At 55.7% G+C, this 23221-nt stretch overlaps 2 protein-coding genes across 6 annotated transcripts in view; one reads left to right on the forward strand and one right to left on the reverse strand.

The window, feature by feature from the left end:
* The window catches only part of HADHA (hydroxyacyl-CoA dehydrogenase trifunctional multienzyme complex subunit alpha), a 28139-nt gene extending 14489 nt beyond the window's left edge, over positions 1-13650 (forward strand). The window contains exons 10-20 of the mRNA XM_061461216.1: positions 502-558; positions 4257-4366; positions 4678-4812; positions 5920-6091; positions 6776-6862; positions 8536-8676; positions 9938-10006; positions 10386-10581; positions 11448-11562; positions 11820-11965; positions 13033-13650. Of these exons, the coding sequence (XP_061317200.1) occupies positions 502-558; positions 4257-4366; positions 4678-4812; positions 5920-6091; positions 6776-6862; positions 8536-8676; positions 9938-10006; positions 10386-10581; positions 11448-11562; positions 11820-11965; positions 13033-13178 (1374 nt within the window). The 3' untranslated portion in view covers positions 13179-13650. The remainder of the gene's footprint in view (positions 1-501; positions 559-4256; positions 4367-4677; positions 4813-5919; positions 6092-6775; positions 6863-8535; positions 8677-9937; positions 10007-10385; positions 10582-11447; positions 11563-11819; positions 11966-13032) is intronic.
* A 961-nt stretch (positions 13651-14611) lies between these two features.
* On the reverse strand, positions 14612-21904 carry GAREM2 (GRB2 associated regulator of MAPK1 subtype 2). Of its 5 annotated transcripts, none has more exons than XM_061461211.1 (7): positions 21715-21904; positions 20272-20412; positions 19571-19642; positions 18623-18753; positions 16774-17889; positions 15857-16020; positions 14612-15738 (listed from the first exon to the last, which is right to left on the reverse strand). In XM_061461211.1, exons 1-7 carry the CDS (start codon positions 21824-21826, stop codon positions 14871-14873), a joined length of 2604 nt encoding a protein of 867 aa, XP_061317195.1. In that variant the 5' UTR covers positions 21827-21904; the 3' UTR covers positions 14612-14870. The 5 variants fall into 5 exon arrangements, with proteins under 5 accessions (XP_061317195.1, XP_061317194.1, XP_061317199.1 ...); XM_061461210.1 differs by having other exon boundaries at positions 21681-21904; XM_061461215.1 differs by lacking the exon at positions 21715-21904 and adding an exon at positions 21235-21283.
* Positions 21905-23221: the final 1317 nt, after the last annotated feature.

Consider the following 23221-nt stretch of genomic DNA (forward strand, 5'->3'; position numbering starts at 1 on the left):
AATAAAAATTGCTGCTTTCATAGCATGAACCACTCCATACTTAAAAAGTTAGTTCCCCAGGTTACACAGGCATTGTGTTACTCACAGGCACAATCCATGGTTGAATCCTTATTATTTTAAAATGAATTTTTACTATTAAGTTGTTGCGAAGACTTCTCTAAGACCTGTGAATGTCCCGCTCTGACTCTTGAGAGCAGGGTCATTACAGGAGCACAGTCCTACTGAAAAACAGTTCCTGAAACCACAAGGCATGTGTAAAAATGAACCTGATGGAAACCCCCTTGCCATCCTACCTGTTGTGTGCTAGAAGGACAAGGTGTTCCATAGCTCTGCTTTGAACAGCATGGACAGGACCCAGAAAGTCTGAAGTGTTACCTGAATATTGGAGAGGAGTCACATGTGAAAGCAGGAGGTGCAGCTAAACAAGTGATCTTGTTAAAGTGTAGATGTTGGCAGATGTGACTTAACAGTGGCATATCCTTATTGTTCTTCTTTGACTAGGTTGTAAAGACTGGTCTTGATCAGGGGCGTGACGCTGGATACCTCACTGAATCCCAGGTAAGGAGATTATCCCTGGCTGTAATTAGTGAATTCTGTAGTCAGAGGGATTTGTGTCTAACCACGCACAAAGGATAATATTCATCTCAGAATGGTATCTCACTCCCTGCCCCTTCTTCTGGCAGTGGGGGTGTGAAAAAGGCTTTCTTAAACAACAGAGCTGCTTTTCAGGGTTCTTCATCTCTGAAAACAGTTTGTGCCTTTTCTCGTTCCTGTCTGTGTTTCTTTTCTGAGTAGAAGATGACCAGGAGGAGTTCACCAATACAGGTTTCATAGAGCAGGACTGTCATTTCTCCATATGTCTGAGCCCTGTTTGTTTCCTCTGATTGTACAGGGGACAGGTATCCAGAGGTGTGGGTGTAGTGCTCTTGGTTTCCTCATTGTTTCCAGACAATTTGGTGCAAAGAAGTCGTTTCCTCCAAGAGTTAACTTTAATTTTTACCAGTGCTCTGTTTACTCTGTCACTCTTTTTCACCATTATCTTTGTTCAGGGTGCTAAGTCTCCAATATTCTCGGTTTGCCATTTACCATTTCTTAGGCCAGATACTTTGTGCTGGTCCTTTTTCACCCATTGATGATTTTGGGTGCTTCTGAAAATTAGGTGGGTTTTTTTTTTCAGCAGTAGTTTCTCACCCCAAATAGGACTTCTCTCTCCTTGTCCCTTGATCAAACTCACCTTCCTACCTTCCTAGTAGATACTCCAGTTCAGTGTACTGGCCATGCAGAGGGACCTCAACAAACCAGAGAACAGGGTGGTAAGGAACCTCATGAAGCTGAGTGAAGGGAAATGCCAGGTGCTGTCCTGGTGAGGAATAACCCCATGCACTAGTCCAGGCTTGGGCCAACTGATTGGAGAGAGTCCAGCAAAGGGCCACAAGGATGATTAAAGGTGGGAGCATTTGGTGCACAAAAAGACACTGTGAGACGTGGAATTGGAGAAGAGAAGGTCTGGGGGGACCTTATCAATGTGTATAGATCATAGAATGGGTTGGGTTGGAAAGGGACCTTAAAGATCATCTGGCTAGAATCCAGCCCTCCTTCTTTACAGGAGGGTTGGAACCAGGCTCCAGTTTTCCATTCTACCTATTCTAGTGGCAGAATAAGAGCACAAACAGAAATGGGAAATTCCACTTAAATATGCAAACCAACTGTTTTACTGTAAAGGTGATGGAATGCAGGAAGATTGCCCAGAGAGACTGTGGAGTCCCCCTTTGTGGCAGTATTTAAAACCCATTACACACAGTCCTAAGCAGCCTGTTCTGGTTTGAGTAGTGGGGTGTGGGACAAGACAATCTCCACAGGTCTCTTCCAACCTCAACCATTCAGTGGTTCGGTGGTTCTATGAAACAAGCCTCTGTATCATTCTTCCTTTTCTTTCAGTTCTTTACTTTCCTGGCACATCATCTGAGTTTAGCACCAATATCAACTGTTAAGGGTAGTCAGGACTTTTGCATTTAAGACCCAGAAGACTTCACCTCTTGCTCTGCTTGCTGCTTTTCCTCTGTGTCCAGCCAGTAGCGAGGCTGAGTAGCTGTTACAATCATAGAAGAGATGTCGTACTGCAGAGGTGTAGCTACATGCACACTTGTGCTCACAGACACACAGACACATGACACGCATGGCTGGTTGCACAAACAGCATGGTGCCTTTACTGATGACACCCACATAAACACAAACAGCTCATGGGCATGGCCAGTGTGGGTGATTGATGCTGTTCCTCCTGGTCAGCTGATCAGAGTTGAAGTTCATGTGCACACACACCCCTTTATTAGCTGTCTGTAGATGTTTCATCTGTCAGTTGGCCACAGCGCCCAATCTGACCAGCTGCTGGCACATGGACCTCATGCCCTAAATGTCACCCAGTCCTGCCTGAGGTTTACTAGTGACATACCCAAGGAAGACAGGCATAGAGTTTAATGTAGAGGTAGAGCAGCCTGTGGTGGGCAGGCCCATGGCTTGAGCAGGCAAATGTCCTCACGGCAGCTTGCTCATGCATGACCCTTTTATTACACACACACACACACACACACACACACACACACACACATAATCTTTGTTTTCCTGTGCTTCTTCATCTTCAGCCATCCTGATCCCTCCCCTTCTCTGCCCTTGTCTTTATCTTAATAAGCAAGCTGCCCCTGATTAGTTTTTCCTCACTCAATGCACACTCAAATTTGCTACTTCTGATACTGAAGAGGCAATTCTGGCTGTGCACAGTGTCACTGGTGTGGGTCCCTTGACACTTAAGGCTCTGCAAGACCTGACTCCCCAGAAGACCCACAACGCTCCCATCTGCTTGCCTCTGCGTTTGGGTCGTGGCTAACATCGCTGCTCTGTAACTGCTGGTGAAATCCATCTGTCCACCACAGTACTATCTGTGACTTTCACCAGCTTCTCACACTGCTGTCACATCCCCCAGTCTTTCCTGCCATGCTTAGTAGCTCCTTTTGCTCTCTCCTCATGACAGTGTTCTGTTCTGAGATGTAGCTGTCTGCCTCCTACCTTAACAGTGATCTCCTGGGTATACCCCATCTGTTCTGCTTATGTATTCCACCCACGTTTGGTCTGGTGCTGAATAAAAGGCTTGGGATACTCTGTTCCTTACTGAAAAGAATTAATGTTTTTTCCTGAGAACAGCAGCAGGATGGAGATCTTCCCAGAACTCTAAAGAATAATAAGTGTCAGTGTCGTGTCTTTTTTAATGCCTCCCTCTTTCCCCTAGGATAGATTTGCACATTCTTTTCCAGGTTCTGTGTTTCTAGTATTTTAACAAGCATCTGACTCATAGGAAAGTGGTGAAGGAAGACACAGCCTGCTCCGAACTACACTGATTTGGTGGCTTTCCTTAGCTGACTTGGCTCAGACAGCATTAGTTTTCTGTTGCATTGTGCTGTCTTTTGTCTTCCTGACTACTTTCCTGTTTCGTGCTGAGTGCTGGGAGTTTATGCAGGCCTTAGTTTTTGTTGCCTGGTCTATGATCCTCTGAAAATAGTGCCAGGCTACTGCTGTCAGTAAGAACTGGCCTATTTAAAGATTTTTTTCTCAAAGCCTGAGGGCAGAGCCATTTCACTTGGAAGCCACTGAGGCAATGGTCCCAGCTACGGCAGTGTGCACGCAGGGGACAAAGGGTCCCATATAAGTCCTGCTGCTGGGGACCTAGAAGTGGCTCCTGCACTGAGGGACCCTGCAGCTGCTGGCTGGTCAAGGCAGCTGTGTCGTTTCTGGCCTACTATCATGGCAGTGAACTGCCAGGAAATGCTTCAAAGCTGTGGTGGGAGGGTGGAAATGAGCTGTGAATGATTCAGTGGGTAGGAGGGAGATGGATATGGAACTACAATGGCTGTTTTTGTTCCCTGGCAGAACCCCTGTGCCTCCAGATGAGAGCCTTAGAGGTACACACTTTTTCAGGTGCTTTAAATGATAGTGTTTAAGGGACAGGCCATTGAACAAGGAGTTCCCTACTGCTCTTTGGCAGCCTATGTGGAAGGCAGTGGTGCAAAGCAGGCCGTGCTTAACACAGCAGGTGCTTTGCTGCAGAGGATTCATATACTCTGTCCCTTCCTCCTTTTCTAACTTGGCTACTAGTCTGTGCAGTTGTGGCTGTGCTCCCCCCTTACCATGTTCTTGATGTGTATGTGCTGGAGGTGAGACAGATGTTAAATGCCAAACTCTCTGCTTCCTTCTTCCCTTTCTTCCAGAACTTTGGCAAACTTGCAATGACTAAGGAATCCAAAGCACTGTTAGGACTTTACCACGGGCAGACACACTGCAAGAAGAACAAGTTTGGAGCACCTCAGCGAGAGGTCAAGTAAGTGCATGTGTAGGATGCCTGAAGGAGGGGTTGGAGGACCTCTGCTAAAGAGAGAAGACCTCTGGAGGATCTCTGTTCTTGGAGTGAGTGGCCTACAGTCCTGAAAAGCAGTGTATCAGTGCACAGAGATTTCCAGCCTCCCAAAGACTAATGCTCTGCAGCTGGGAGGTCTCACCCACAAGTGAAATCTTGCATGACCTCACTAAAAATAGTTCCTGAGTGGACAGGAGCTGTGGGAATCTGTCAGCAGCAATGGAAATTCAGTGATTTCTAGCTTTAAGCATGTCCCCTGTTCCTTTTCTGTGCAGGACTCTGGCAGTGCTGGGAGCAGGGCTCATGGGAGCTGGCATTGCACAGGTTTCAGTGGATAAAGGGCTAAAAACCATTCTGAAGGACACAGCACAACAAGGCTTGGACAGAGGGCAGCAGCAGATCTTCAAGGGGTACGTGAACTAAAAGGAATTTGCTCGGGATGGAATAGGGCTGCCGTCAGTCAAAATACTCCTCTGCTTTCAAGCAGTCAGGAACTCCTGACACCTGTTCCTTTGGAGTCTTCTACCATCAGGTGTCACAGAAGTGCTTTCTTTTAGTGCTTTCTTTTCTATGCAGTGTGCTGGTATATTGCTATGAAATAGGCCTAGTGTATTCAGCCTTAGCTCCTTAGGTAGGCAGATGATCTAACCATTGCTTTAGTTTTTAGATACAGCAGTAGCTTATAGAGCTAAGGGGGGAGGGAGTAATCCTGGTTGCCTAAAATCCCATCTTAGGAGAGGCATTGGGTCACACTTCTGAAAAGCTGGATCTCTTTCCCCTGTTCTCCTGGCTCAGCAATAATAGTGCTCAGCTATGTATCATCAGGAATATCAGTGATTGAATCACAGGGTGGTTGGGGTTGGAAGGGTCCTCTGGAGATCATCCAGTCCCACAGCCCTCCTAAAGTGAGTTTACCCAGAGCAGGTTGCACAGCATTGTGTCCAGGTGGGTTTTGAATATTTTCAGAGAAGGAGACTCCACAGCCTCGCTGGGCAGCCAGTTCCAAATGCTCCATCACCCTTATGGTAAATAAGTTGTTCTTTGTATACAGATGGAGCTTCCTGTGTTTCAGTTTGTAGCTGTTACCCCTCATCCTGTCACTGGGCACCACTGAGAAGAGTAGCCCCATCCTCTTGTCACCTGCCCCTAAGATAATTGTATGCATTGATGAGATCCCCTCTCTGTCGTCTCTTCTCCAGGCTAAACAGGCCCAGCTCTCTCAGCCTTTCCTCATAAGAGAGATGCTCCAGTTTCTTAATCACCTACGTAGTCCTCTGCTGAACTCCAGTAAATCCTTGTCCTTCTTGACCTTCAGACTAGTTGACTTTCAGACTAATGCACCAGCTGAGTTGTGTGAGCAGGGCTCTCCTTTTTCCAGGGGCCAGTGGCAGTCCTTCTGGATTGGAGATGTTGTTTTGGGTCCAGGAGGGAGGCGGGGATGCCCTTGTTGGCATGGTGCACCTCTAGCACCCTGGCCTGGCCTGCTCAGGAGCTATGACAATGCTGTCCTTCCCTAGGCTGAACAGCAAGGTGAAGAAGAAGAGTTTGACATCATTTGAGAGGGACTTCATTCTCAGCAACCTTATGGGCCAGCTGGACTACAAGGGCTTTGAGACGGCAGACATGGTGATCGAGGCAGTGTTTGAGGACATCAACATCAAGCATAAAGTGCTGAAGGAAGTGGAGGCTGTGAGTATTGTTTCTGAGCAGCTTGCGCTAGATGTGGCCCCTGTATGGTGGAGACTCAGGGAGTCCTGTCCTGCACTGCTGGGTTTGTCACATCTTTGTGCTTGGTGCAAGTTATGTCAGTAGAGGGGTAAATGATAAGGGCAGCCTTCCTATTCCCTAAGGATATTTACTGTTCAGTAAGGAGTCAGCTTTTAGCTGAATGGGGCAATTCTGACATTTGCTAACTCCTGGTAACCACTCCAGAAACAATTCTATTTGTCTGACAACATTGATATGATAGTAATGTCTTTTGATATCTCCACAATTTATATTCCTTTACCTGCTATCTCTAGCTTTCCACCACTGCACTTTTCTGTTCAAGAGTACACTTGGGGAAGTAACGGGATGGTAAAAGATCTGGTCTGTGCACCTTTCTGAAGTCCCTCTCTGCCATGTGTAATGCTGTTGCGGTGGTCTGGCAGAAACACAGGGGCTCTGACCTGTGGAGAGTTCAGGGGAAGTCAGATCTGGCTGACATGGGCTGCTGCTTTAGAATTGGTTTCTAATGCTGACAGAGAAAATGAGGTTTGCCTTGTTTGTCAGGATTGCCAGGTGCTTGTGCTGTTCTCTCAGGGTCTGCACATCACACTGGATCTGTCTCTGCAGCCTGTGCGTTTACACTGTCTCTTCCACCCCCTGCCACAGGTGATACCTCCTCACTGTATCTTTGCCAGTAACACATCTGCCCTCCCAATCAGCCAAATTGCTTCTGTTAGCAAGAGGCCAGAGAAGGTGAGTACCCAGCACCAACTGCCTGTTCTGCTCTGCACCAGGATGCCTGTTAGGGGCAAACTGTCTTTGCTGGAGGTGGGCACTGGGAACTTCTACTTCCTCCTCAAACATGAAACAGCTCATCCTCTGCCCCCAGTGCAAGTATTGAACAAAGAGCTTCTGATCTTTGGGTAGGTAGGAAGTGGGTGAAGGTAGACTTGCCCCAAGTGTGATATTAAGGCAGGGTGCAGAAGGGAGGTCAGTGCACTTCCAGGAAACATTAATGCACATGGGGGTAGGGAAGCTGTGGAAGGACTCGAGCAATTCCAGCCAACAACTTCAGTTAATTTGATACGCTGATTAGACCTAGGAGTGATTTGCCGTGATAGGAGAATGCTTCCACCTTCTTGGAGAGGACACTAACTTAGCAGCAAAAAGGGAAGGAAGGTCAGTGACTGGAAGCTGAACTCAGAGGTGCTGAAACCACAGTGTTGGTCAGCCATGGAATCAGCTTTGCAGGGATGTTGGTTTTTTTTTCTGGCTCCAGATGATCTATGTGAACAGGATGCCAAGAGTAACTGTTGGAGGTTCCTCTCATGTTCATGAGCTTCTTCCTGATTTACTGTCAGACCTTAGTTGTACTGGAAATGCAAACTGAGTTTTATTTCTTCATACTTGCAAAATAACTTCCTCTTGCTGTATAAATTGACTGCATAATGACTCTTTATAGGAAACTAATAGGAAATTAGTTAACTAATTAGTGTGTTTAATTAGTTTTTCAGTCTGCAGCTCTCTCCAGCAGGTGTTCCTCTGGCAGATCTTAGTGTCACGTGTAGCTTCCCAGAGGCATGAAGGTGACAAGCTGATTACATGGTCATGTTAAGAAAGTGAATCACACAGCCGAATAACCTCCACTTAAATGCTGTTCCCAGAGGAAGGCTGCGCATACCTCCGCATTTAGTTTCTCGAAGCTTGCCTTCTCATCCTTAAATTCACTTCATTGTCAAAAAAAGAAGCATAGAATATCAAAGTTAGAAGGGACCTCGTGGATCATCTGGTCCAACCTTTCTAGGCAAAGTATGACCTAGATTAGATGTCCCAGCACCCTGTCCAGCCAAATTTTAACAGTCTCCAACACTGGGGAGTCACCAGTTCCCCAGGGAGATTATTCCAATGGCAGATTCTTATGGTAAAAACCTAGGAACAAATCATTGACAAGCAGAACACGGGGACTTTGATCAACATCTGTTTCTGTGGCTGCTGTTCCACTCTCGATGCTCAGCAGAAGTACCACCCAGGCATGTGGCTGCCCAGCCAGCTCGCACAGTACCTGCAGTCACACAGTGCCTGTGATTTACCTGAGGGGACTGAGCTTGCTGAGATTCCCAGACAGCTTTTGTTGCCAGACTATTAACAAGCATAAAGAGAGCTGATCAGCACTCTTGGTCCTGTGTTACCCCTTCGTCCTCCCTGAGGCAAGAACTGTGGGGCATGTGATATGTCCTTGGGAAAGCCAAGGAGGGAAGGGAGCTGGGGAGCATTTCTGTTGGAGAGGGATAGAGTGGAGTGTGTGGCTGAATGGATAGTGCATTGTGGTGATGGGTGATGTCTATGCAGCTGGACACTTGACTTGCATAGCAGATTACTCTGGGAGCCAAAGTCTGTCTTAACCCTGAGCTCTTCCTTCTGGCCAGGTAATCGGGATGCACTACTTCTCCCCTGTTGACAGAATGCAGCTGCTGGAAATCATCACCACAGACAAAACATCCCAGGACACAGCTGCTTCTGCCGTTGCTGTCGGCCTCAAACAGGGCAAGGTCGTCATAGTGGTAAAGGTGAGGGAGCACTGCACAGAATACAAGCTGGGGTAATGAATAAAAGGGCAGGCTGGTGCACTGAGGTGGCTGAAACATGGTTGTGAGTACACTGGCATTAGCTACTCATGCTGAGAAGTAAAAATGGAGGTTAGAAGGTGGCAGGTGCCCCGATGATCCCTGAAGTGTCCTTTGGAGCAGCCATGGAAAGCCATGAGGCACAGGTGCAGTCTGATCAGCCAGCACAAGGAGTTGGCAGTCCTGCTTCACACAGCTTCCAGGAGCCTTGAGCCTGTAGTGGCATCAGAGGCGGGGCAGGATTCTCACCACCTCTTCTCCCTGGCAGGCAGCAAGGACAGAGGGTCAGTGAGCAGTAACCCTCCTCTTTCTGGATTTAAAACTTGTGTGAGAGGGGGCAGAAATACATATGTAAGTGTAGGCAAAGGTCTGTACCAAGCGGAGGGAGAAGACTGAGCACAGCAAGGCAGCAGCTGAGAACAAACTACTGTGGTCTCTAGGAGGAGGTGGCAGAGCCTCGGAAAAGCCATGGGCTTCAAGTGTTTCATCAGGCTGACAGCTGCTATTGAACTCATGGTCCTGCAAGTAGAGCTGGTCTCATGCTAAGCAGTGCTGCTGTTTGAACTAGGTGGGAGGTTCATCCAGTAGGCTCAGGGCAGTTAGAGGAGTGTATTATTGGATTGGTGTTTTCAGTGGTGTGTGAGGTTGCCAGCAGTGCTTAGCAGATCTCTCCAGTGGTACTGGAAAAACTGGCTTGTCAAAAAGTGCTCTGAAAGCAAGTGGAGATACAGTGCTGCTTCTCTAACCCTCATCCCCACATGCCTCCTGGCATGGCAGTTTTCAGGTTATCTCCTGCTTCCTGATTTCATGAGCAATTTCAGAGCTAAAACAACCAGTTTGTGCCAGTTCTGCTTGTGCTGAGCACCCCTTCCCTTGTCAGCCTGGTAGGCTTGGTGAAGCCATGGGACTTTTGCAGCCTGCTTGGAGCCTCCAAGCACTATTTCAAATAAAAACACTCTGGTGAGAACTTCCAGGGAGTGAGTTCGTGTGTGAATCTTCAAACACTGTGGAGCCCTCCAGGATAAAAAAACATTGTCCTAGCAGTCTATAACATACTGTTAGAAATGGAGTTGAGTGTGCTTGTCCTGTGTGTCAGTGCCTAAGCTGCAGCTTGGACCATGAAATGCAGTTCTTGTGCTACCGAGAGGGGCCATGTTCCTGCAGTTTGTACTCACCTGCCTTTCTGCTGCACTTCTCTTAATAGGATGGGCCTGGCTTCTACACCACCAGGTGCCTTGGACCCATGCTGGCAGAAGTGGTCCGAGTTCTCCAGGTGTGTATCCCATCAGCTACCAAGCCTCTGCCTCAGAGTCATGTAAACTCTGCTTCCTCCTTACCCTCAATCAGGCTGACCCCAGCCCTGGCCAGGAAGGGGGGGGGGGTAACCAGCCCCAGTCCTTCTGGTTGTCCCCAGGCCACTATTGACTGAGCTGTGGTTTGATGGGATGTGGTAACGAGGGTCTCTCCTCCCTACACAGCACCAGGGCGAGTCAGGAATGGGGTGAGCAAGATGACACTGTTCCTGTCAGTCATCAGATGGCTAATGGGACTGGTTGCAGTCCATGGCCCCAGATGACTGAGGGATTTCTGCCCCACACTGGTTTCGGGACACTTGCCCAGAGATACCATTGCTTCCCCTTCTATTCCTGCAGGAGGGCATTGACCCAAAGAAAATAGACACCATCTCTACAGCCTTTGGCTTTCCTGTGGGTGCTGCCACGTTGATCGATGAGGTGGGTGTAGATGTGGCCGCACACGTGGCTGAGGACCTTGGCAAAGCCTTTGGCGAGCGCTTTGGAGGAGGCAGCATCGAGTTGTTCAAGCTCATGGTGCAAAAAGGCTTCTTAGGTGAGACACTAGGCTGTTCTAGTCTTAACATATTTTGCCTTTGTTCAAGGAAAAACACTGGTATCCATCAGCTTCTTCTGCCTTCAGGTGTGAGCAGTTATAAAGAGTCCTGGAAATGAGTCCGGAATCCCTCCCAGCTGTACCCTGGGTAGAACTTTGGCTGGAACCAGACCTTCTTTTGCAGAACCAGCAGCAGCTGGCAGAGATGCTGCCCAAAGCAAAGGCAGCAGACAAGATCTCGTGAACCTCTCTGTGGCCCCTTCCTGAAACCTGCACTGGTGTCCTAGGACACAGAGAACAAGTGGCTGGAAATAAATGTTCTCAGGTGAAACAAGCCCTGAGCTGAGCTTTAGAAGCTCCATCCACATGGTAGAAGCCATGCCACTGGGTGCCAGGGGCAGCTGTGGCTCTGAGCATGCCAAACGGAGTAGTGTCCATCAGTGGGACCTGCACATACACCATGATAGCTCTTGTCCTCCAGTGACCCATGCTGTGACCAGACTCCTGGCAGGAAGAGTTGCTCTTTAGATCTTGTCATCTCTGTCCCTTGCTCCCAGGGTCCTTTTGCTGCTCTAGCCACAGAAATTGTGGTTTTATTTGACTGTCCTCTAGTAGTAGTGAAGACATTAGGGCCTGGCACAGTGGCAACATCTTGTCAAGGATTTGGTTGAACATGAGACCTCTTCACTCTGTCCTTGGTGAGGCAGTAAATGGGCTTGCTACGAAGTGCAGAGATGCTGCCTGTGCTGGAAGGATCTACTTGTGCTAACAGCAGCAGGAGACACAAGATCATCAGTGGCAAAGATGTCAGGAGCAAACGGGATGTGTGGCAGGATGTGACTGTCTTTTTTTTTTATGCCCGACAGGTCGTAAGACAGGGAAAGGTTTTTATGTTTACCAGGAGGGGGTGAAGAACAGGAATGTCAATTCTGCCATGGACGAGGTCTTAGCACAGTTCCAAGTGCCAGCCAATCCTGAAGTGTAAGTAGCTGTGCGTGTTTGAGTGGTGTGGGCTGGCTCCCACCCCTGACCTGATCAAGCCTTTGCCATTCTTATGTGCCTGCTTTGGGACATGGCACAGAGCACAGTCCTTATCCACATGTGGATAGGGACACCCCCAGTGTGAGCGCCCATCCTCTCCCCCTGGCTTTAGAGAGTCTCCCGTGCATACTGGCATCATGTGCTCCTCCCTCCAGCTCCTGTTACCTGCACAGCCCTTACAGGCTCTTTCCTTGCAGCTGCACTGAGGAGGACATCCAGATGCGCTTGGTGACGAGGTTTGTGAATGAGGCAGCCATGTGCCTGCAGGAAGGGATCCTCAGCAACCCCGTGGAGGGAGATATTGGTGCTGTGTTCGGCTTGGGCTTCCCCCCGTGCCTGGGAGGTAAGGGGTTTCAGCTGGGCTAGGCTGCATGGCTTGGTTCAACGACTTTGTCACAGGCTTGCCTAGTGAGCTCTAGCACCAGCGGCAAGGCAGCTGTTAAGGCCAAGTTTGAGCCCCAGTCTGACAAGCCCAAATGTCCTTTTCCCACGTAAAGCCAGAGAGGTTGCTCCACCATTCCCACCCTGTGAGAGGTGACAGTGAGCCTGACAGCTGCTGTCACATGTTTTGGCAAGGACCCTGTGGAGTTCCTCTACTGGTAACAGCTGTTTTAACAGAGCTATGGCTGGTGAGGTCAAAGGACTCCAACCAGGTCATTTGCTGTGTCTTCAGGTTTGAATAAGAAGGCAGAGCCTTGCTGGCCCCAGCCTCATCAGCACTTCCTGGGAGAACTTCAAAGGAAGAGCTTTGACCATGCCTGATAGCTGTGGGGTGTAGGTGGGATGGGGACTTGCAAAGGCCCTGCAATTTGAGAAAATCTCTGGTTTGCTTTTGTGCAGCCATATGATGCTTGGTGAAAAATGAGGCTCTGGTGTCTCATCTCTTGCCACTGCGACTTGCCTGGCTGGGCAGGCACACATCCAGCACTGCTGGAATGCTACTCATGCTGCACATAGAATTCAGAAATTGTGCCCCAGGACACAGATAAATGTGAGCTGACAAACTCGGCCATGGTGCACAGCACGTTTCAGGCCAAGATACTTACTGGACCCAGCCAAGAGCATCAACAAAGTGCTCCTGGACCCATCTGCAACCTGGGTGGGTGGCTGCAGCTATGGATGCGGCATGAGCTGAGTTTGGGGTTGCAGCTGAAGGGTACCAAGGGCTCTTGGGCCATGAGACAGTATTGCTGCCCCATGCCTCTCGTTCCACCCTCTGAGGTAAGGGAGCAGTCCCAGCAGTCGAGTGTGTCCGCTCGGTGCAGGTGGGCAGGCAGGGACCAGGTCCTGCATTGCCCTGCTGAGCGCCTCGGGCTCTCCTTTGGAGAAGGATGGAGTGGTCAAATCCAGTGCTCTTGCCCTTGGTGCTTCTCGCCTCCGTGGCACAGCCGTGTCCCCTTGTCCCTGCAGGTCCCTTCAGGTACGCAGACTCGTACGGAGCCAGGGAGCTGGTGGACAAGCTGCGCAAGTACGAGGCCGTGTACGGCTGCCAGTTCACACCGTGCCAGCTGCTGCTGGACTACGCCAACAACCCCAGCAAGAAATTCCACCAGTGAGCGTGGCCCCACACCGCCCGCCTATGACGCGCCGACAGCTCGAGCTGAAGCCGCCCGCTCTCCAGCGACACCCCACTCTGTAGGTTAATCTCCAAAGCACCCAGGGGAGGAAGGAGAGTGGCAGCGGATCTCCTCATGGCTTCTACTCATTTCAAGTGCCTTAGCAGCAGCTACTGTGTGTTGGGCACGTCCGTCCTGTGCCACCATGGGCCTGGTGGCTCCTTGCTGGAAGAGAGAGTTTCTTTTGCGTTCACCTCCATGCTGTGACCTCCAGTGCTCCCCCCTGGGCAGGCTGCACCCAGGATGGCACTGGCCCCGCAGCTTTGCCTTTCCATAAACTTCCAACAGAATAAGCCCCCATCTCCTGGGTTTGGACTCCATACCTATTTCTCCTCCTGTCTCGCTGGGGCAGCAGCCTCTCAGCACCGAGGAACGGAACTGTTCAAGTCGGAAATAAAGCGTTCAGGCAATCCTCTGGGGTCCTCTCTGCTTTTGCTTGCTGAGCCACCCACCAAGGGGCTGCTGGCAGTTGCTGGAGGCAGTGCAGAACAAAGGCTGCCTCTGTCACCTCTGCCATCAATCAGGGGCTGTGAGGAGCCTCCGGTTCTTTTGTCTGGCCCTGAGCACTGCCGCCGGCGTTATTCTGACAGATGGACCCGCCTGTAATTGCAAATCGAGCAACCAAAGACCAGAAGGGACCCCCGTGGGGAGAGCTCAGTTTAAACTAAAAGGCTTTAAATCTCCATGCACCTGTCACTGGTTTCAGAGCTTGGCCCGGTCTTGCTTTCCTGGGCTTGCTGTGATGCCACGCATTGCCTCCCCAGCTCCAACCTTTCTCCTGCATCCTGGCAGGGCCGGGGCCAGGAGCTGGATGATGCCACACTCTTCGTGCCGCATCCATGCTTGTTTCCTAAGGCTCCAAAACCAAAATTGGGCTGAGACATCATCTCCTCCTGTTTTTGCTGCCTGCTGGGAGAGGCACAGGACTGCCTGTGGAGCTGGTAACCAGCCTTCAGCCCGCCCGGGGTGGGGGGCTGCAAACTCTGGGACCTGGCTGTGAGAGCAGGGCCATGGGTTGCTGCCCCATGGAGGGCTGTGCATGTGAGGACTGAGCTGTGGTCATAGGGCTGAAGTCAGGGGTGGGGGTATCTTGCCATTGAGAGTGGGGTGCTTTTGGCTAGGGGTTGCAGCCCTGAGCATAGGTCTCTGCCTCTCTTCCCCAAGATTAGCTGTGTCCAGCAGGCAGGGGAGCTTCCTTTCTGTCCCTGAACTCACCCTGGGGTGCAGGCAGCCCAGGGCAGGTCCAGAAGCACCATCTTCCCAGGCAGGGGGATCACAGATCCCAAGAGATGGGCAGGGTGTGCAAGGATCTTCAAAGCCTCCTTCCCCACTGACAGACTCTTTCCCCAAGCAAGGGCGTTCTCTGGTGGCTTGTTTTTCTCCCGTACCTTTATTACGCTAATCCACAAGGATTAAGTTAAACCAGTCAAAGCGAACTCCAGTATTTTCCAGCCCATTTGGGCCAAAATTACTGTCCAGTGTTAAAACAGAAAAGGGGGAGGGCCAGGTGATGGGGCCAAGCTGCCGGGGAACCCACAGCTGGTGGGCACTGCCGGAGCACGGCAGGGGACAGGAGCAGAGACATCAAGACCCATGGCCTGGGTGGCTGCCCAGGGTGTCCCCAGCCTGTGGCTAGATCTTGGGGCGCCAGCCTTTGATGAACTGCATGATCTTCTTCACCTGGAGCTTGGTGAGGCGGAAGTCATCGGCCAGGATCTCCTCGCTGAGCTGCACGAAGATGCTCCCATCGATGCGCTCGCGGGAGAAGAAGCTGACCACGTCCTCCGAGAGGCCGATGAAGCGCAGGCACTTGGACACCTCCTCCAGCGAGAGGGCCGAGAGGTCAGCTGGGGGCAGCCAGGGGGAGCTGTCCCCACTGTGCCGGGGAGCAGCTGGAGGGGCCCCCCCATCACCCCGTGCCGCTGGTGGCACCTCGATGACACCCTGAGCCAGGTAGAGGTGGGTGACGCTGCCTTCAGCCCCGCGCAGGACAGCAGGAGAGAGCGGGGCCGCCCCATGGATGACAATGCTGTCCCCATCGAAGCCCTTGGGTGGGCGAGGGGGGGGCACTGGCTCCTCAATGGGCGCAAAGGGCTCTGGCGAGGAGGAGGAGGATGGGGCAGCCGGGGCTGAAGGTGGTTTGGGCCACTCGGGGCTCTCTGGCCATTCGGCTGGGCTGGCAAAGGGGTTGAGTGCCCCGAAGGGAGCAAAGCGCTTTTGGGGGTGCGGGGGCTTGAGGCGGGGGCAGCTGCGATAGGGCTTCAGGGGGGACTCAGCCCCCGACAGCAGGGTCGAGCAGCTGCCGCCCACCCCAACGCCTGGCTCAGCGTATGCCCAGGGGTCCGACCAGGAGGTCTGGGTGGCAGGGGGCAACGTGGCAGGGGGCAGTGGGCGCCCAGGGGCCTCTCCGGCCTTGCAGTCGCCCCACGTACAGGGGTAGCAGTAGAGGGAATAGGCGTCGGGTGAGGGTGAACCGCTGCCACTCCTTGGGACGGACCTGCTGGAGGAAGAGCAGCATCACCATCACCCCATCCCTGCTGCAGGGACATCCCACCCCGGGGTGTCATCCCGCTGCCACATCCCCACCACAACACCCAGACCACACCGGCACCACTCACCCGTCGTGGAGCCCCGAGGAATAGTAGGAGAGGCTGGGGCTGGGCGAGGGAGCGGGTGCCAGCTTCGAGCAGCGCAGGGCAGCTGGGGGGCTGCAGGGTGCCGGGGGGCGGCTGCCCCTGGGTGGCACAGGGGGGGCGTTCAGCAGCCGGCATTCCTCCTTCACCTGGAAGGGGGGTGCACACTGTCAGGACCCAGTCACCAGTGATGGGAATCTGCCCATGGGACCCTGTGGCTGGGCGGGGTGATGGGGGGGGGGGGTTTGGGGGCAGCCATCCCCAGTCAATCCGGGAAGCTCTGGGTACCAGTGGGGAGCTCCACAGAAGTGTGCACCCTGTAGTGCCAGGGAGCCCAGAGAGTCTGGGGGATCAAACAGAGGTGGGGAGGGACCCCAAAGGCAAGGGACAGCACCCCGGGTAAGAATTCGGGTACCCCATGATGAGGAGGCGAGAGGCTGAAATTTTGCATACCCCATGGTGCAGGGGAGCCCAGAGGATTTGGTTACCCCACAGTGCTGGGAAGCACAAGAAATTTAGGTACCTTGTGGTGCAGAGCCCTGGGCAACCAGAGACTCCGTGGTAAAAGGGTGTCCTGAGGATTCAGGGACCCCCCCTGGTGATGGGGAGCACTGGAGAACTACGTACCCCATGGTGCCAGGGAGCAGAGGCTTTGGAGGACTGAACAGAGCTAGGGAGGGACCCCAAAGACAGGGGACAGCACCTCAACACCCCTGCAGGGGGTCAGATTGGCTGTGCCATGTTGCTGGCAGCATGGCCCTGGGCTGTGCACCCCTGCCCATGGCACAGAGCTGCTGGTGGGATCGTGCTGGAGCTCGCTACTCGGTTATCCCTGTGCACAACGCTGCGCAGGGCAGCAGGCGGGACCCCAAGTGCATCATTCCCCATCGCGTGGCTCTTACCGCCTCCGACTTGGGTGGCACAGGGGGCGGGCTACCCCCGCGGGGCTCGTCCCCGGGCACACTGGGGCGGTGCAGGGACCCCAGCGGGGCCACAACCCCGAAGGAGACAAGGTCCTGCCGGCCGGCAGCGCTGCCCGGCTCGCAGCAGCCCTCCAGGCTGGGGTTGCTCCAGAGCTCCTCGTAGGGGATCTCCAGCGGCTCCTGAGTCCTGAACTCGGGCTCAGCCCAGTCGGGGGTCATGTATTCCCGGTCGGGGTCGGGGAAGTCGGGCAGCGGCGGGCGCGGGGTGCCCCCCGCGATGCCGCGCGGTCCCTGGCAGCGGGCGGTGGGCTCCCGGGGCCCCCGGGGGCTGCAGGAGCAGAGGGAGAGGCGCTGCAGGGGCTGGCTGAGCTCCTCGCGGGCGCAGGCGGGCAGGCAGAGCCGGAGGCGCCGGGGGCTGGCGCACTCCTCCAGGAAGTCAGGCTTGGCCTCCCGCACGGCCCGCGAGTACTCGTCGGGGTTGAAGCGGTCGTGGCAATACGCGGCGCTGTCCCGCAGCAGCTTCTCCAGCTGCGGGTCCCCCGCGAGCAGCCCTTCGGGCAGCTGGAAGCGGGGCATGTCGGTCAGCAGGAGGAAGTGGAAAGGGACCAGCTCTTCCCGGCGGAGGATGCAGCAGAGCACCACGGTCTTGGAGATGATGCTGACCAGCTTGTAGCAGTGTCCCTCGCGGATGGCGTGCAGGTCGTAGGGGTTGCGCGCTGGGCGGCTAGGCACGGCCACGTTGACGGGCAGCCGCACCTTCTCGATGATGCTGCGGATGGTGTGCTCGCCCTCCTGCAGCCGCAGCTCCAGCGGGCTGCGTGTGCTGAAGCGGCCCTTGCACTGGAAGGGCAGGCTGAGGCTCTCATTGGTGCGGTGGTTCATGCAGATCAGGCAGGGCATCTTGCCCTTCACCTGCCTGGCGCCCGCTGCCGGCGCCGCCTTGCCCAGCTTCCGCAGGATGGTGTTGAAGCGCGACTTCTCCTTCACCGTCTTGGCGCAGAGGATCTCAGCTTGTCCCATCAGCGTCAGCTCGTCCCCAGCGTTCAGCGTGAAGTTGTACACCTCGCTGTCCTCGCTGAATTCCCCCGACACCACCTGCCCCGGCACAGCCCCACCATGGGACCCTGGCGCCGTCCCCTGACACCCCATCGCTGCTCCATAATGTGCCACCACCATCCCTTGCCGGCCCACTGCTCTCTCCCGATGTCCTGTTACCAAACTCCCCTTCCCCTCCACACACCTCTTTTAACCTCATTGCCGTACCTGCGTGTCCCACCGCTACCCTCGATGTCTCACTGCCGTACCTTGCTGTCCTGCTGTCCTCTCCTGTCCCACCACTGACTCCTTTTGTCCCAACACCTATCCCAATGTCTACAACCACCTCCTGATGTCCCACCACCACCCTGTAATGTGCCACCACCATGTGCTGATGTCCCACCAGCAGCCCATGAAGTCTCACCACCACCCCCTCATGTCCCACTGTCCTCTCCTGATGTCTCCCCACTGACTCACAATGTCCCACCACTATCACCTGATTCTCACCACCACCCCCAGATGTCCCAGCACCATTCCTTGCTGTCCAATTGTCCTCTTGTGATGTCTCACCACCACTCCCTTAGTCCCATTATCACCCCCTGGTGTCCCACCACTACCCACAGTGTCCCACCACTATTGCGGATGTCCCACCACCACCCCCGATGTCCCACCAGTATCCTTCGCTATCCCACTATCCTCTTCTAATGTCCCAACACTGACCCACAATGTCCCCTGACATCCTACTACCATTCCCTGCTGCCCTACCAGTGTCCCCTGCTGCCCCCATACAGACCTTCACACTGAAGGTGATGGCCTCCATGACGAAGATGCGGTCTGGGAAGATGCTGGCCACTTCCTCCACGCTGTTGAAATACTGCACGGGCTCACGGATGTCCCGGTCCTGGTCCAGCAGCTTGAACTTCCCTGTATGGGACAGCCAAACCCAGAGTGGTGAGAGGAGCCCACCTCCAGTGCTTAGCCCAGCATGGCCCTTCACTGAGGGACAGCCACCCTTGACTACATCCTGGGGTCCCCATCACATTCTGGGGGCACATCCTGTGGCCTTCACCCAGTGTGTCCAATTGCTGCACATGGACACCAGAGCAGCCCCATAGCTCTGCCCCACATACACAGCCTCAAGGCCGTGGTTTGGGTGGGACAAAGCACACGGGCTGGCTCTGCGATGCCGCTCCGGCACTGCTGGAGCTGCAGGAGCCACCACAAAGCAGCCACAGAAACGCCCCATGGACGGAGGAACCCACCCAGGGCAGAGCCAGTGGAGCCCCCATTGCCCCCCTCATTGCTCGAGCCCCACCAGGGCCCTGTGACCCCCACCACCCCACCCCCTCTCCCACCTCCTGCCTTGGGTGGGAGACGTGGTACGGGGCTGGGCAGCAAGGGACAGCAGCAGAGGCAGAGGCTGGAGCAGCAAAACTGCCGCCATCGGCATCGCCTCGGCGGGGACAGACCTGACGGGAATATTAATCCCCCGGCACCATCTCCAGTGCCAGCCCGTGCCAAGCGGTGCTGGGGCCGCAGTGATGGGGACACAGGGCTCGGTGCAGGCTTCATGTGCCAGGGCAGCTCCAGCACGGCCAAGCCCTCCCCCCCCCCCCCCCGAAGCAGGTTAACACAGTGCCCCCCTTCCCCTCTTCTCCCCCCCCCCCCCCCCCCGGGACAGGCGATTAACCCCCTCCCCCCCTCCATTTTCCATTATTTATTCATTAGCAGGACTCATTACCGACATGGCGAGCACTTAGAGTGGTCATTAAGGCTCTTGCTACGGCGGCCGCCAGCATCTCAGCACCTTCGTCTGCATCACCAGCCCCAACCCCAGTCCCATTCCCATTCTTATTCACATCCCCATCTTCAGCCCACCCTCATTCCACCTCTGTCCCCATCCTGATCCCTACCCCATCCCCAGCCCATCCCATCCTCATCGCTCTGCCTGTCACCATCCCTTCCCCATCCTCATCTCTTCTCATCCCTGTCCCTGTCCTCATGCCATCTTCAACCCTCTCCCATCCCCAGCCCCACCTCCATCCCTGCACTTGTCTCCATCCCTGTCCCTGTCTGCATCCCATCCCCTGTGTCCCTGTCCCACCCCGTTCCATCCCATCCCCATCCCTGCCTCTATACCCTGTCTGCAACCCTATCCTGTCCCTGTCTGCATCCCATCACATCCCCACCAGAGTCCTTATCCCATTCCATCCCCACCAGCCCCACTCTGAAGCCCCCCTGCTTTGGGCACCGGCAGGGTGCTAGGGGCTGAGAGCAGCCCCCAAACCAGAGCATCTGCTTCCCCAGGCCAGCCCATCCTGGCCCCCAGTCCAGCCACTTGAGCAGAGTGGGGGTCCCAGCCCTGCTGCCCCAAGAGGCACCATCACCCCTGTCCTCACCCCAAGGACCCCGGCACCCTTGTCTTCACCCCTCGCACCCCACCTGGGTACTGGAGCGGGATGTCGATCTTGGGGCCAATGACGTAGTGTCCCTCCTCCAGGCTGTGAGCGGTCACCGTGGTCCACTGCCGGCAGGAGTGGACCAGCAGCACGTCCTGGGCACTGACACCCTCCACACGCTCTCCTGCCAGGGGACGGGGCTGTCACCATCCCCAGGACACCCTCACCCCCCGTGGAAGCAGGGACGGGGGATGGAGGGACAGCCAGCGGCGGGATGAGCAGGTTCCCGCTGCCAAGAGCCACCAGTTGCCCAGGAAACAATTTCTTTGTCCCCCCTGAAAAGCTGCAGCCGCCGCAAACAACAAGTTTATTGAGCCGGGGCCAGCCCGGGGGCCCCCACCGCTGCTGCACCCCCCGGCACCCACACCAGCACCCACCCTGCTGCGGAGGGATGGACCCCGCTCCGGAGGGGACACATCCTGCTCGGCCACCCCAGGATGACCCTGTGCACCCCCCTGCTCCCCACCCGGACTGCGTGTGGGGCAGTCACAGCCCGGCCCCCTCCCAGCCAGGCCGTGTCCCAGGGAGGGTGGTGAGGGCACATGGTGACCACAAGCCCCTGCCAGCCTGGTGCCACCTCCTCCGGCGTGGCACCCGGAAAGGGTGAGGATGGCGACCAGCCTGCAGGTGAGGACCAGGGACCTCCATGCACACACACACTGAGTTTCTCCTGGCCCCCAGCCTTCCTCCCTCCCTCCTCATCAACATCAACATTCCAACCCTCCTCCTTCCTTCTCACTCCAGCCTCCCTCCCTTCTCCTAGTCCCTTTGGTCTTCCACCTTTCTCTTCCTCATCCCTCCAGCCTTTCTCTCTACCTTCTCCTCACCCATCCAGCCTTCCTTCCTCATCCTCTTCCTCAACCCTCCAGTCCTCCCCTCCTCCTCTTCCCTTCAGCCTTCTTTCTTCCTCTTCCCCATCCTTCTAGCCTTCCTCTCTCCTCCTCACCCCTCCAGTCTTCCTATCTCCCACCTCATCCTTCCACCATCCATCCCTCCAGCCCTCTTCCTCCCCTCCTCCTCCTCACTCTCAAGTCTTCCTCCCTCCTCCCCACCCTTCCATCCTCCCACTCAACCTCCTCCCTTTAAGCCTTCCTCCCTCCCTCCTCCTCACCTCTCCATCCTTCCTCCCCCCTTCTCCTCCCCATCACTTAAGCCTCCCTCCCTCCTCCTCCCCATCACTCCAGCCTCCCTCTCTCCTCCTCCCCATCACTCCAGCCTCCCTCCCTACCTTTGGTGCCTCCAGCCTTCTTCCCTCCTCGTCCCCATCACTCCAGGCTTCCTCCCTCCCTCCTCCTCACCTCTCCATCCTTCCTCCCTCCCTCCTTCTCTCCATCACTCCAGCCCCCCTCCCTTCTCCTCCTCGTCCCTCCACCCTTCACCCCCCTTTCTCACCCCCAGCCCCCCATCCCGCCCGGGCGCCCCTCACCCTGCCCCAGGCACACGAGGGTGGGCAGCCGGCACTGGCTGACGATCGCGTCGAGGGGCAGCGCCGCGGGGCTCCAGCGGAGCCGGGCCAGCCCCGCCGCCAGCTTCTCCATCGCATCGCGGCTCAAGCCGGGCCCGGGCCGGGCTCCATCGCCGCCGCCGGGCCGGGGCAGCGGCGGGGCCGGGGCCGGGGCCGGGCCGGGGAGGGCGGGGGGCGGTGGGAGCGGGGCAGCGGGAGGAGCCGCCCCCCGCCCGCCCCCAGCCCCTCCCCGGCAGGCGGGAACCCCCCGGGGGCGGGGATGGGGCGGGGACCCCGGGGGGGACCCCCCCAACCTTCCCCTCGGCCCGGCCACCCCGTCGGGGACCGCTCCGGGGCGGGTGGGGAAGGAGGCGCTGCTCGCCCCGGGCTACCGGAGGTGTCGCGGGCTCAGCCCCGGCGCCCCTCCGGGCTACCGGTGAGCTCGGCTCGCTTTGGCCGCAGGAGGAAGAGGCGAGGGGGGACCGGGAGCCCGCCCCACACACACCGCGTGTCCCGCAGCCGGAGCCAGCTCCGGGGCTCGGAGCCGCTGGGACCCCGCCGGGGGGTCCCCAGGAGAGACCGACACTGGAGGAGCCGAGACGGGGTTGGCGCTGCAGGGGAGACCAGGAGGAGGAGCCCAATGCTGCCCCAAACGGGGCGGGGACCCCCCGAATGGCACTGGGCACCCGAGGCACGAATGGCTCCGGCTCCGGGAGCGGGATTCCCCTGTCTGGGACATCATCATGATCAGCAAGGACACCGCGATTATGGGGACACCCCGGCAGGGATATCACCAGCACAGGGATCCTCCGGCTGGGGCATCTCTGCCAGGGAGACTCCCGGGCTGAGACACCATCGTTACACCGAGCAGGGACACCGCACCCTGGAGGCTCACAGCCACCCCGAGCTGGGACACCGGGTTCAGGGGTCCCCGCACCCCTTGCACTAGGGACATGCTCGCTCACAAACCCGTTCTGGGGTCTCTGGCGAAACAGCAGAGGGGAACATGGGACGCAGGGCGCTGCACGCCCAGCCACCGCCTCGGGGTGACCTGGGAAGTGGAGGGTGAAAGAGTGGAGGAAGCCGCCACTGCCTGCAGGGTCGGTGCCCAGGCCTGGGGATGTGCCACCGTGCTGGACCCTGCTACCCGCTGTCTCCCTGACATACACGTCAGAGCGAGCAATGGGTATTGGAGACCCCAACCCCTCCTCGAGGGCCTGATTCGGTGCGGGATCCAGGTGCGGGTTAGCGGGGCACCCAAAGGTGCCGTCGGAGCAGCAGTGGGGTGCTCGGGGGCAGAGCCCAAACCTGTTGGGACACATGGAAAACTTGCCAGAATAAACAGGGATGGGGTTGGAACAGGGACAGGGATAGAGCAGGGAGAAGGACGGGGCAGGGGATTAAAAGGTGCAGGGACAGGGATGCATCAGGGATGGAGACAGAGCAGGGATGGGAATGGAGCAGGTACGGGGACGGAGCAGAGACACGG

The sequence above is a fragment of the Pezoporus flaviventris genome, unplaced genomic scaffold (assembly GCF_033815535.1).
Source record: "Pezoporus flaviventris isolate CSIRO_AGI_PZ_B2104156 unplaced genomic scaffold, CSIRO_AGI_Pfla_v1 ptg000031l, whole genome shotgun sequence".
Classification (NCBI taxonomy): Eukaryota; Metazoa; Chordata; class Aves; order Psittaciformes; family Psittacidae; genus Pezoporus; species Pezoporus flaviventris.